Source organism: Phlebotomus argentipes, unplaced genomic scaffold (assembly GCF_947086385.1).
Source record: "Phlebotomus argentipes unplaced genomic scaffold, Phlebotomus argentipes genome assembly scaffold_18, whole genome shotgun sequence".
Lineage (NCBI taxonomy): Eukaryota > Metazoa > Arthropoda > Insecta > Diptera > Psychodidae > Phlebotomus > Phlebotomus argentipes.
Window position 1 is genome coordinate 16,027,868 of NW_026776177.1, and position 14,112 is coordinate 16,041,979.

Consider the following 14,112-nt stretch of genomic DNA (forward strand, 5'->3'; position numbering starts at 1 on the left):
TATTATTTGTCATAAATCTTGAATGGTTCGACAGAATCCAATAAGTTGTTTCTTCTATAAATAAGGTGAATGAAACGCAAAGAATCGTGTGGCAAACGCGTGGAAATGGCAGTGTAAATATGTAGAATTTCTGGGAAATGCATAAAATATCAACAATCTTGTAGAAATTTCCGGTGTACTATCTATTGATTAAAAGTTAGGCAACTATTCGCATGCCTTATTGAATAGTCTGTGAGCATGTAGTGCTTCTCTTGGTGTTTGCTGCCATAAAACAATAAGATAACAATTTAATTGTATCAACTGTGATATGTTGCTCTTTACTTTAAGTCCTGAAAACGCTGTGGAGAAGTGTTACTGCGACGCTGGTGTGTTCACTCATTAAATAGATATTTTGTTGAAGAAGACAACCATCTCGAAAAGTTTCATGAAGGACAAGAATGGAGAAAAATGTTGGGGGAAAATGACAGAAGAGATGATATCTTCGTCGGCTCTCTTGGATACCCTCCAAGAGGTTATAAAACGACGCTGTTGGGCGGCGAAAAGTGGGCGAAATCCGAAGCGTGGCATTCCCGGAGGAGGACATGAGTTGTGATTTAAGTCTTAATGGAGCAATTAATGGATGAGACGCGAAATAATAACATGTTATAGGCGCTTTCATGTTCCTTGTATATTTCAAGATAGACTACATGTAAGGCTAATTTCTATACATAATTTCACTGTGACTATCTATATGAAATTAAACTATTAAGTACTTAAATACACTTTTATTACATTATGGGGTGTGTGTGGTTCACAAGAAGCGACGATTTTATGCAACGACAACATGACGATGAGGCTTACAGAAAGTGACAGAAGGCGAAGTTAAGGAGGAAGATGAGGGATGAGGCCAGAAGGTTGACGGAGGCCTTCGACACCCCGTGACTTACGGTGCTGAACTCCTTCGGATCCGTGTAATCACTCAGTCCAGATAGATTTATACTGGCCACCCTCACGATGTACCTGGTTTGGGGTTCCAGCTGAGTCAGAAGATAGGTCGTCCTGTTCTCCACGGAGAAGTCAATTTGACGCGCTAAAGTCCAATCCTGATCGCGAAGTTCAAATTCGTTCACGGGCATGATCTGGAAGCGATAGCCAACGATATTCATTTCCGGGGACTCCATCTGTCTCGGAGCTCCGACATCCACGTTCAGCACGACTGAGTTTCTGCCGAGCAATTCAAAGCTCGACGGCGGATCAGGTTTCACGCCCTCCTTCAGGAAGATATCATGTTCAACTCTGCCCAGAGGATTGATCGCCCTGCAGCGATATTGACCGAGAACCGATGCTTCTGTCAGAGTGATTTCCAGCTGGGAAATGCCCAGGGCCACGTGGATTGTCTGCTGGGCAGGATCGATTTTTACCATTTTATTTTCTCCGTGACGAAACCATGTGAAATTTGCCGGTGGTTCGGCTTCAGCTTCGCATGTGAGATTCATCGTCCCATTCTTGTAGATGTACTGAATATTCTCCTTAGACAGGAGGATGGGTTTGTCTGCGGAGAGAATATCTATTGAGTGTGTTCGACCTCACATTGGGGATTTTATTTCTTACACTGAACATTGAGTCGAATTCGTTGCTCTTTGCTGTTGACTATCGAAGGGGACACCTGAAAGGAAAAGTGTAAATCTCCATGAAGAATTGTGAAAATCGCCCAGACAGTCATGCTTTTTTGGGGTATTGTATTAAGTTTGTGTTTTATTAGATTCATCTGTGCGCCCTTCTTTCGAAACTAACTTAAAAGTTTTACCAAGTTTCATTAATTTTCAGCGGTTTCGCAATTAATACCAGCAATTTCATTGTGGCGGAGTGTAATGGAATTTTCTGCTCATCTCCAGGAAAGGGTGCTTATTCACTTTGTTCAAGAAACAAGTCAATAAATAATTCAGATTTTTTGTTCTTCCCCTTTCGTAAATACGCATAGTCCGAGCGTCTCAATGGAAAGTTTTCTTCCATCCCTATCTCTACACGCTAGTCGTACCTGGAATGCTCTGCAAGTGTACTCCCCGCTGTCGTTTCGGTGAACCTTCTTGATGAACAGCCCATCAGCCAGTTTGATGTACTTCTCGTGTGGAACTGCGCACAAAATAGAATACAAAATCAGTGGAATAAATTCACCAGCAATAATTGAAAGACCCTTAATTCGATGCATGTGAAAGCGAAGTGGATAATAAATTTAAATCCTCCAGCGTGTGGAGAATATTTTAAAACACCTCTCGCATCCTCTGAGCTTATTCACCCTCTATCTCCCCCTCACGTGCAATTTGCCAGCATAGAATATTTGGTCGCAGCTCAAGCGAAGCACCTGAAAAATTGTCAAAGCACCCCAACCAATTAATTACTCACCCCTCGAGAGTTAAATCCTCAACAAAACGAGCAGATTTATATTGAGCGTAATTAATGAGTGGAACTCGCACTCTTCATATGAAATCTCATCCATTTATTTCACTCAATTCCACATTCGCAGAATTAAGCTCGCCAAAATAAACTTCAATAGAAATTAGTCTTTCTTCCTCATGATGTGTGCTTTTCATATGTGAATGGTGGTGTGCTTTCCACGCGAAAATCTGTCATAAATTGTGAAAAGTGAGTCATATGCTTGCGCCAAAAAAGACGGAAGAGGCAGAAGTTCGCATTTATACGGGAAGCATTTATCCATTTAATAGAAGCTCGTTATTATTTAATTATACACAAAGGTGAACACTCACAGAGTCTTCCGTTGTGAGCTGTAGAAACCAGCATTAATCGAACATTTGATCTTTATTACATCCGAATTTTGGAAGCTTGTTCCGGATTTTGGCTATTAATTACACCACAATCGATTTTAAATATCAATTACACGTTCACATAATGTTCATCCTTACTAAATATTACACATATCATTCTAAGCATTTCATTGATGCGAGCCCTTTTTGTATATTTATGGGGATATCTTTATTTGTTCCTTATTCACCCGAACTCTATTACATTTTTTTCCATTTCACTCCGTGATTTAATATCTCACAAAACAATCCGAATCGATGCAAAATTCAATCTCTCCCGTTTCCAATAAAATCCCTTCCATCTGCTGCAAGTTCACCTATTCATGGGCCTATTTCGCGAAACGTGGGGCTTAGTGGAGTGTGAGGAGAAAATTTATTTGCATCGAAAACAGCCTGACGACAAAAACTGAATTTCACGGTCAGAAATTTCATCCGAAAATCGCGACACACAATGCAGGAAATAAATTTTCTGTCTGTAGAATTTGTAGCTGGGCTGTCTAGGGGGAGAAAAAAGTGTTCCAGAAATGTATATCAATTGCCAGGGAGTGCTAGATAAGATTGGTGTTTTTCCCCCTTGAGAATTTTTTACCGAAAGTATTCCAAAATGTGTCGCTTGCCCGTGGAATTCACCCCACGAAAATAAGATGATTTATACGTCTTACATTGTATGGGTTTTCCGTTGTAATCCCATGAAATGAGAGGCTCTGGATCACCTTTGACCTCACATCTTATTGTAGCGTCTCGATGTTCACGTGCCAGCTGTACAATTGGTGTATCCACGAACCTCATTTCCTCTGTAAAAAATAACATTGGCTGGATTACTTTTCAATCTTCAACTCCCGTGGGAAGGGAAAAGGGATGTTTTCACAAAATGCCAAGAAATGCGAAAAATGAGTGGATGGAAAGAAGAGGAAAATTCTTCAATGAAAATTTATATCCACCAAAACCTCTTCCCCTATGAATTATGAATAGTCTTTGTTAGAATGTGAAGGAGTGAGTCACCCTGAGGGGATTCATTAAAATTTTATTTACTTCAAACACCTCATGTCTTGAGGAAACCCAAATGAATCAAAACATTGTGATGGAGGTCATTAAGAAAATTCAGGAGAAGAATTTTATCTTCTCTTGTTTATTCGCTAAGCTATATATGCAGTTTTATACAGTGAATATCCTGTTATTTTTCCAGTTTCATTTTGCAAGTGGCTTTGACAGGAGCATCATGTTCATTAAACGGGGTTTTCATTATTCACCATCATGGTTTTCAATGAATTTTTGCTGATTGAAAGCCATCACGGTTGGTTTGATGTGTATCTCGAAATGTGATAAAATTGAATTGAATTAATTGAAAATGTGCGATAACTAGTGAGATCAAAGCGTTATCCTCTATAAAGCACTTCACATATGTTTTTGTGTGTGCCACTTAAATTACCAAATATTTTTTTTATGCAGAGTAGTTTGAAATTCCACTTAAAAGTTTAACATGAATTTGAATATAGCTGAATATTCCCAATTTTCGTCCTAACTCTTAATGGTCAACTCCTGTCTGGGAAAGCGCAATCTGTGTGCAACTTTTCCTTCTGCAAAGTTGAATAGATCATGAATGTCCATCAAATATATTAAATGACAATCTTCAGCTTAACGTTTTCTCAAACAAAACACTGTCACGCGTCACTCTGTAGATTTCTAAATCTCCTATTAAAATTCACGTCATGTTTATGTATTTTTCACATTTCATCTCCAACTATACACAGTAGCACTACATGCCACACTCAGAGGGTGGCTCTAGTGTTAGGGGTGGAACAAAGGGGTGGTAATTGTGTTATCGCAAATTGTGTTGTTAGTTTTTGCATGCAAAAGAATTTGTTTGTGGTGCAGACGAGAGCTCTCTCTCTTCCGTGACAAGGTTGATGGCTATGTTTTGCGTGTGAAATGGCACAGAATATCTCTCACCGTTGACAATCATTCTGAAGGAGCTTTTTATGTCTTCGATATCGTCTCCCAGGCAGCTCCATTCGCCTCGATCGGCAAGTGTGATGTGCTCGAAGACAAGGGCGAGGGAATCTGGCGAGAGAGATAGATGAGATTTATATGGTGGAGCGCATTTAATTGAAAATTCCTCAGAGACTCACCCCGGATTTCTTCAGTGTGAATGCGCCCTTTGCGCTCCCTTATTGAGCCTCTCTTTGGATTCTGCCATCGAACGGCCATGACGTTATTTTGTGCGTTGCACGTCACAATGAAAGAATCATTGACGGATTTCACCACCTCAAGAACAGGTGGCTGTAGATTAATTTTCTCGTGATGTGCAGCTTCAGAGGTAAAGCCTGTGAAAGAGGAGAGAAAATACAGACATTTCATGAGATATTTCACCCCAGTGGCAATTTAATTTTCCCACAGTGACTGAATTATGGTATTTTGTGCTTCAAATGAACCCGCCAACACGACTTTCTATACAGAAATGCTCAATGAGAAAATCTCGTCACATTCCTCTTGTTTTCCCCGGGGAATATTCTGTCATAAAGTTTTCACATTCATTACACCACCACAACCCCCACACACCTCAATTTCATTCCACCTTTCACTAAACATTCCCCATTGAAACATTCCCCTTGAGCATCAATAAACTCTCAATACCCGATACAACTTTATTTGCGCAGTATAATTATCTCCCAGAGGAATATTTTTTCATGTTCTCTCAGTCACAGTTGAGAAAACACTTGATGGGTGATATTAAATTCCAGTCATTCACAAAGAAAACCGAGACCTTTAACGAAATATACATATTAAATAATATTAAGTGGAGGAATTCTGTGAATTGAATCACTTCATTGGATACTCAATTTCCTTAGATACGCGCGGCGGAAAAGCGACTCTGCCTGGAGACACACCATTCATACTTCATTAGGAGAACTTTCTGGGTGGATAATATCAAAAATTGCTGCTTTTGCCATTGCCATCTTCGCAAATATTTTCCCGGGGGGTTTTCAACTTTATTGTTTCTGTGTCTAGTTTTTTCCTTCGTCTCAAATTCTATTTATATATTTTCATATGCATGAAATTCACTCATGCCTATTTTCTGAATTGATCTAGACTGCTATGAATAAATTCACCCCCTGAAAATTGCGCATGTTCTACTTTTTATTCAAGAAAGATTGTTCAATATATAGGAAAAAAGAAAGAGGGATTTTAAATTTGATTTTAGAGCTGAAATATGCAACGTATTTTAAAGATTTAACCTTGCGGAGGATTCCTATTGTATGAGCCGGATGGAAAAATGTTGTTCTACATAAGACATTCTGCTTAAGTGGAAATATGTATGTTCGAGTTGAAGCATACAACATGTATGTATATTTAATTCGGAAATTTAATGTTATACAATACGTCGAGAATTCCAGAATAATTTCGGAGCATTCTAAGAATAGCTTGGATTTTAATTTAATCCTTTCCCACACGAAAATTCACATTTAGCATGTAATTTACGGCATATTCACGATTTACCAACATGAAGCTCAATGAATTTTCATTGTAAACTAATTTGCGAATCTCTTTTGTGTTCAAAATATTCGTATATTTTAATTTGACAAATTAAATGAGCTCACAGCAGATCTGAGAAACTTTTCATTGGGATTTCTTTGAAACTTTGAAGTGGAGTTTTGCAAGATAAAGTAATATGATGCTGTATTCCAAGTATAGTTTCAAAATCATAGAGAGAAGTTCTGCCGAAGAAAAGATAATTTCCTAAAACTCAACTGGACCATTCAAACTCCAATCCTATATAAACAGTTTTCTCTCAACCTATCCCAAAGCTATTCGACCATTTGTGATTGTGGAATGGTCGAAGATGTGATACAATTCCTCTCGTTGCACTCCTTATTTGACCAGTTGAATGCCTCAGGCGAGAGCTTTTGCTAAGCTGGGTGTGAGAACGGAAAAAGGAGAAATCCATTTGATCCGATTAATGTAAAATCAACAAGCTCCATCTCTCACCATCGCCTCCAGAGACTATTTCTAGAGGATTCGGTGATTTTGTATGATTATGAGAACAATTTTTGCCCCGGACTTTGCGAAGGGAAATTTGCCATGAGCATGATCCTCTCACTTGGGAGGGATTTCGAAGGACAGCATTTTTGGGGCGTGAAAGTTGGTTGAAGAGCGTGCAAATTTCACACTTGAGGGATTTGTGTTAAATACATTTAGGGAGAATTTAGAGGCATATTTTCATTATAATTCTCCATTATGTTGCTAACATTCTTCTCATTTTCTTTCACATTCTTCTCACATTTTATCATCTCATGCCCACATTGTTAGTGAGTGTGGGCGGATGCCGAGGGGTTGGCCTTCTAAGGGTGCTTTTCCGTGGTGGCGACTTTATGAGCTCGGTGGTGAAAATTTAAATCAATTTATTATTTCATTTTGCCCCATCGTTGTACACTTCATCCTCCCTTTGCTATTAATTGAAGAAGACATTGTGGGTGAAAAGTGGAGCATTTTATGACATCTTTTTCTTCCGCTTCGGCGTCTGGCTTCTGATTTGCCACATTCTCAGCCCACTCTTGGCGAGGGAATAAAAGTTCACAGAGATTATAAACTTTTTACAGCTACATTTGCACCTTTTTTACCTCCAGTTGGGAAAAGGCATGTTGGCAAAACGACAGAGATTATTTATTGTTGTGTTATGTTGGGTGTAATTTTATGTCTCGGTATTTTGATTGCAAAGGGGAAGAGATTCCATCCCTCCTTCTCTCAACTCAAAATTCTGACCACGTTCATTGCGCCACCAAAAATGGTAATATTTTCTTCTTAAAGGGACTGCTCTAAGCTTTGAGGCATCCCCATGGCTTTTGAATCCCGTCTGTGCACCATGAAATCCCTTTTTTGCTGTGGTAGAGATTTCACATCCTTGTGCAAATTTTATGGGGCTTTTATTGATGTTGAAGATGAAGGAGACTCGTGTTATCCTCTCTTAATACAACAGCGTCTATGATTAAAAAGGGAAAAGAAATCAAATTTATGGTAGAAAGTTTCCTTAAAGATGGTTAAATTCGGAGGGTTTTTCTTAGGTTGCTAAACGAGCACGTTAGAAGGAAGGCGCAAGCGTTTTGCAGACTGCTTTTCCCCAACCAGAAACCGAGCAATAAATCTAGACTAATTAGACTTGTTAGCGCCCCTAAAACCACCTTCCAGTGATACTTATTCTAATTAGCTAAATCCTCCTAAAAATATGGGCTCTAATGTCTTTTCTCTAAAACGACTGTCAGGAAGAGGCAGAGACCAACAAGTTCTGCAATAAAATTCCTAATTAGCCGAATCTAAGAATCTCCGTATGAAGGCAAAGGTCAAGACATGGGGGTGAAAGACGTCAATCGATCACAGAATTGATTCCAAAGCCGTATGAAGAAGGAGAGGCTTGGAGCAATAAAAATAACTTGGGGCTCCTTTCACCTTCATCGTCTGTCGCACATGGAAATAATCCATTAAGATTCTCACTCTCCGTGTGCATTTTTCTCTGTCTTTCGTAGTGTGTCACGTAACCACGATAACCTACATGTTTAGATAGAGGGTGAAATACCGAAGAAAGTGGCAAACATCGTCGACAGAGTGAAGGAGAGTCAATTATGGCTTGTTCCCTCATAAAATGAAATTCTGTAAGAGAGAATAAAATGGGGAAATCACAACATGTATGAGGGAAAGCTCTTAATATGAAACTTTTGTACACCATTTCATTAAATTATTTCGTGTTATTCGCACAAATCCAAGATAAATCTCCCCCAAAACCATGATATTATCATACAGAATTAGCACGGGCTTTATTTCTCTCTCATGTGTCTGGTTTTATTATTGCAATTTTTCCTTGTTATCACCTAATTTTTCTCTACACATGCGAGTTATTCTTTTCACAGGTTGTGGCACACGAAGAAAATCAATACTTGAATTGCATCTTTCTGCATACCAACAGTATATTCTTCAGGTAGTTTGGAGAGAACTAATGTGCCCTCTTGATTGTACTGTAATGCAGAGAAAACTATTTTAGCAAGTGTTTGTGCATTAACAAAGTTCATAACAGTGAATATTCTAACATTTTCCGTGATGCTATTTAGCGTATACATAGCAGAACGTTGGCGGTCAGTAATCCGACTCATGCGAATAAACAATAGAAGGCAAACGAATTTCCTTCTCAAAATCATCCAATATTTGACAAGAATCAAGCTAGTGTTAATATGCTTGGCGAATTTCCAAATAATGCTCATACACTTGTGTACAAATGAACGTGAAATATATATTGTCTCCCTTTGGGAGTTGGAGGATTTTCATACTTAGCAATAATTTCCAGTGGCCCAATGAATTGATTAGTGAAATACCCTCTCTGATTTCAGAGATATTCCATGTGCATCCATTAACTGATATGCAGCATTTCGGGTTGCTCCATTTGTTGAATTATTGATTGCAATCCTATACATTTTCAATGGGAATTCCAGTGAACCATCAATTTTCCCTGCCTTTTTTGCATCCCTCGCATCGAACAACTTTTCCATCTCCATTAGATCAGTTCTTTCTGGGGAATGTTAATTGAATATTTAAATTGAAATTTCAATGCTGATTGTGTGTGGGATGCTGCGCAATAATGTGATAATCGGGGAGATTTTGCGAGTCCTTTTTCAGAGTTGTTCTCCGTCCATTTCTCTCCGAGCGAAAGCTTCTTTTGTAATGTCGATGGGCAGAAAAAGGCAGAGATGAATAGCACGGTGGGAGATTTATTGAATTGTTGTTGAAAAATAGACTGAATTTATTTATGAGCAGTGTCATCAATTTTAATGGCTGTAATCAATCAGACTGAAGGAAAACCGTGCAATCACACGTGCATGAGTTAACTGACCCGCTCTATATCAGATTCAATCGTCAATGTGAAGGGACTGGAAATTTGCTGCGACGCTTTCAGTGTGCAAATTGTAATGGAAATTCCTGAAGTAAATGGAAAATATTTTTCCACATGCGACGAAGTGCTCCCAAACACCATCTCTGGCACGCCAAAAATGGAAAAGTTCCCAGAAAGTTCACCCAAAAGGTACACAGATACACATATATCGCTCCTCTTTTTCATTCAGAAAGCGCGCAAGGAACACTCTACATAGGAGCGTTCTGGCGTCGTGGAAAAACTATTAGAGGAAATGAAGTGGAAGAGGAGAAAAAACGAGAAAATGCGAATATGCGAGGCCCATGAGTAAATACAATGACTTTCCGAGGGGATAAACTTTTCTCCATCGACCAATTTTCGGCGCACTTTGCTATTTATTGCATCTGAGGGGTGACGAGAAAACTATTGATCACCGGGAAATCTCCAGGATTTTCCGCCCTCAACATTCCACCCCACTTGAATTCTGTTTCTGTGAAAATTTGCGTCGTTCCTCTTTTTCTGGTAAATCAATTTCAAAAGTGGCGTCTCGATGACTCTGAAAAAATCTTCAATCTCGCGATGAGTGCTCTTTTTTTTATTGATTTGGTGTCAGGGAAAATCATCTATTTTCAACCACACTCACTTGTACACAGAGCTTTGGCTTCTCGCTGAGCATTGAGAGAGGTTTGTGAAATTTCGTAGAATTTCCCGGAAAGATTTCACTGGAATTTCAAGGAAGAAACTGCCTTAGGAAGAATTCAATTTGGAAGAGAATAATAAAAGTGGCAAATTCAATTAAAGTGACGAGACAATTTAGGGCAAAGCACGAAGACGGTGTTCCATTTAGTGAGGTTCCTCTGAAACCACATGAAAGTGCAGAAATAATCTAAAGCTCGCTTTTGAGCTTGTGGGTGTAATTCACGTTATACCGCTTTGGTGAAAAGGTATAGACGAAAGCATATGTATATGATGTACGTCTTACTAGACCTTTGATTATATCATATGCTAAGAACAATACGTTCTTGGAGCAATTATTTTGACATTCTGAAATTCCCACATTAATTGTGAGCATCACTGTTTCAATTATCTATTGTACCAAAACCACCTTTAAGACCTTTAATCTCATGACATGGTTTATTTCAATTATAACCGAAAGCCTTTATTTATTGTCTCACTAAATTTCCTGTGGTGTTATTTCGTTAATAAATTTTGACTATATTGAAAATTTGATTTTTTATGTACTTTCAAGAGCTGCTGTGCAGCAATAAAAAGGGTTTAGCGGTTGAATCTATGAAAATTATCACTGAACAAGAGCATTTTGTCATGGAATTATTCTATGGTAAATAAAGTTGGGACAATTTGCTAAAATCCCCTGTGATATGTTGAATAATAAATTTTTGATGGTGTTTCTATCCTATAATCTGAATACTTTTGGCATATATCTCATAAATATCCCAATGTTAGTATCAAAATTCTCCCTCGTCATGAACTTTAAAGTGCAATTTCAGATTTTTATCGTTTCTGAATTTCACGAGTGAAATTCAAGTAAAAAATTCATGTTGTCTTAAAGTTTCCCCCTCATGACGAGCTTAAGTCATTCTCTCCATCTCCATTAATGGACTCTATTAGTTTCTTGTGCGAATATAGCTCGGTGCTGTGGCAGAAAAAAAGTGAATTTATGGCAGAAGCCAGAGTGTTTATCTTTCCTCCTTTTGACTCCCTCGCCGAGGCGATGACCGAGCAGGTGAGGCGAGAGATATTTAGGGGCCAAATTCGATAAGCAATCAGGAAATGCCTCAAAATAAGCAATCACGATAAATTGACCCAGGCCTCGATAAATCGCCTCAAGTCAGTGTGTGTCTATTTCTGTAGATCCACTTCCAAAACAGAGCAGATCTCTAATGATTTCGTCCGCCCTGTCCCACCCATTCGGCCATGGCTGTGCAATCCACAAACATAGGAAAATTTTTCCTACACTTCCCCCAAGAGTTTGTGTTGCGGGGTGGGCGACCGAAGGGAGACACAAAAGCGAACTTCTCATGTGGGATGAGTCGGACGGCGTCTGCAAGTCGTGTCGTCTACACAAAATTGAGATCAGCTGCTGCTCTGACGCTGTAACCCACCATAAATGGAAGAGGAAGTTGATGCCAGAAGAATAGTGGATCCCCGTATACTTATTCGCCAAATGACGCACTCATTCAACATATCTCTCGTCCTCACTTTAATATTGCCACAGGAGAATGCGAAGAAAGCACAAATTTACGAGTTTGTTAACATTCTTCGCGAAGTGAATTCTCATTTCATTGATTTTTTTTCTTCCTCCTCGTTCGTCTCTTTTTTTTTCACCCCTAAATACAGCTTCCTTCCCGACCCCCAACAGTGTGCGACACTGCAGTGGATTTCCGTGCAAAAAGCTTATCCCGGTGTACATAAAAAAAATTGATTAAATCGTTAAACATTCATGTAAAGTTTGCTAATAAAACTTTGCTAATCATTATAATAGACTCCTTCATCTTATCACGTATTTTCGCATCACTCGAACAGAGTTGATTTTTTTGAAAAAGCGCCACCATTCTAGTTTGCATACATAGAGAGGAAAAGCACGATGCGGGCAAGACGCAAATGGAAAAGCTACAGCGCGAGGAATTTAATTAAATTTCTATGAATGGGATTGTTTATTTAATTCTTGAGTGGTTTATATTGAAATTCCTCGAAATTGTAAATTACTGTGCCACTGGCGAGAGGCATTGTTCCCAACCACATTCAGTACGTCAGGAGGAAAGTATCACAATTGGATCCCATGTAAAGCCGCAGTGCATAATTTCATGCACGAGAGCATATTTAAGATCGCAATTTCTCAAACAATTTCCCCAAAATGCGTCATCAACAGGAGTCAAACTTATAGCTCATCTCACAAACTTTTCAATAGAAAGTTCCAATCGAAAATTCAATACAAACTTAATTGGGATGCTGGAATGGAAAGCAGAAAATATGTTATCAACTTCACTATTACGAGACTATAATTAAGTGAAACATTCCGCCCTTATTATGCAGAGAATTGTTCAAGTAGTGATAATTAGTGTTTAATTACAAGTCCGACTTCGTTATCTGCCATCTATGGAGTCCTCAACTCGACACCCGCATCTGGTGAAAGTTAAGTGACCAAGTGTATGTGTTTGGGGCATTAATGTGGCTTCCCTTTTTCCCCATTGATTGGCCACCAGTGTATTTTGTCTGAGTGGCAGCAAATAATTAATTGAATGATGAAATATTCTCCCTTTCTGTCTACCAATGCACAACCAATCTTCACCCCTGCTTATTGGCATAATGCTCCCCGTATTACTTTTCATCCGCACCCTGGATGCAATAAATTGAAAGAGTCATTTCAGCGAGTGTTGTTGGACAACTCAAGTTAATTGTTTTGTCATTATTGTTTATTCACCATAAAATTTGATATCCAATCGAGTGGGTGGACTAAAGTTTTGCCTTCTTTCAACTGTGCCGACAGCATTTGGATTGGGTGACGAAAATGCCAGTGGGAGTTCAAGGACTCCCAATTTTATACGTGAAATTGATGGAATTGCAATTTTTTGACACACCAACACTCACCGGCAAGAAATACGACAATCATTCCAATTCCCATCGTGGCTCTACAATTCCGATATGTGTCCTTCATTGTGGCGCTCAGCGTCTATTTTAAGGGGTGATTTTATGTGTTGGCTTTCCTGCACACAGATCCTCTCAACAAGAACTAGAGACGAATCCGACGAATCATTATTGGAGTGGACACTTTTGGTGCGATTGAACTGTCTCACTATGAATATTGATGCTTTTATATATCGCACTCCTGCTATATAACTTTCTCAGTGGCTTCAACACACTGGCTGACAAGCACCCACCATCGTTGAGACTCAAGCAAGGACTGAGGATTGTTTAGGGGGTGGATGGGAAAACACACTTGCTGGAAAATTCACCGCCATGCGCAGACTTTCACTCAATTGCATGGGAGTCGCATGCAATTCTGGCGCCTCTTTTTAAAGCGACGAACAGAGGAATCTCGGAAAAAGATCCTTCTGCGCTTTGTGGCCCGTTGAAGAGGAAGAAGGACGATGCGAAGAGGCAAAATGAGCGAAACTCCCTTGAATCATTGATAGAATGAGTGGGTTGGTGATTTGCATGAGAAAATCGGGAATAAAATTTGTGGCTCTTGTTATGCGACGATTCCCTCTGGAGTCATATTGATCCCTCAATAACTCGGGAATAATTCATTTACGTTCACTTCTCTCCTGCTTGTTCGTGCTGCAATAAATAGCGGAAGGGGCGGTTGTAGGAACACGGAACAGAATGGGAATCACTGGGCCGTTTTTATCGTGTCAGCTCCAGTTACCCATCCGCCGACAAAATAGGGTGTCGAATATAGGC

At 39.3% G+C, this 14,112-nt stretch overlaps 1 protein-coding gene across 1 annotated transcript; it reads right to left on the bottom strand.

Moving 5' to 3' along the window:
- Window positions 1-627: 627 nt before the first annotated feature.
- LOC132259489 (neural cell adhesion molecule 1-like) lies at window positions 628-13,611 on the bottom strand. Its single transcript, XM_059757150.1, has 7 exons — window positions 13,300-13,611; window positions 4,928-5,122; window positions 4,749-4,859; window positions 3,461-3,592; window positions 2,018-2,112; window positions 1,591-1,645; window positions 628-1,531 (listed from the first exon to the last, which is right to left on the bottom strand). The coding sequence occupies exons 1-7, from the start codon at window positions 13,364-13,366 to the stop codon at window positions 837-839; spliced, it is 1,350 nt and encodes a 449-aa protein (XP_059613133.1). The 5' UTR covers window positions 13,367-13,611; the 3' UTR covers window positions 628-836.
- Between the last annotated feature and the right edge of the window lie 501 nt (window positions 13,612-14,112).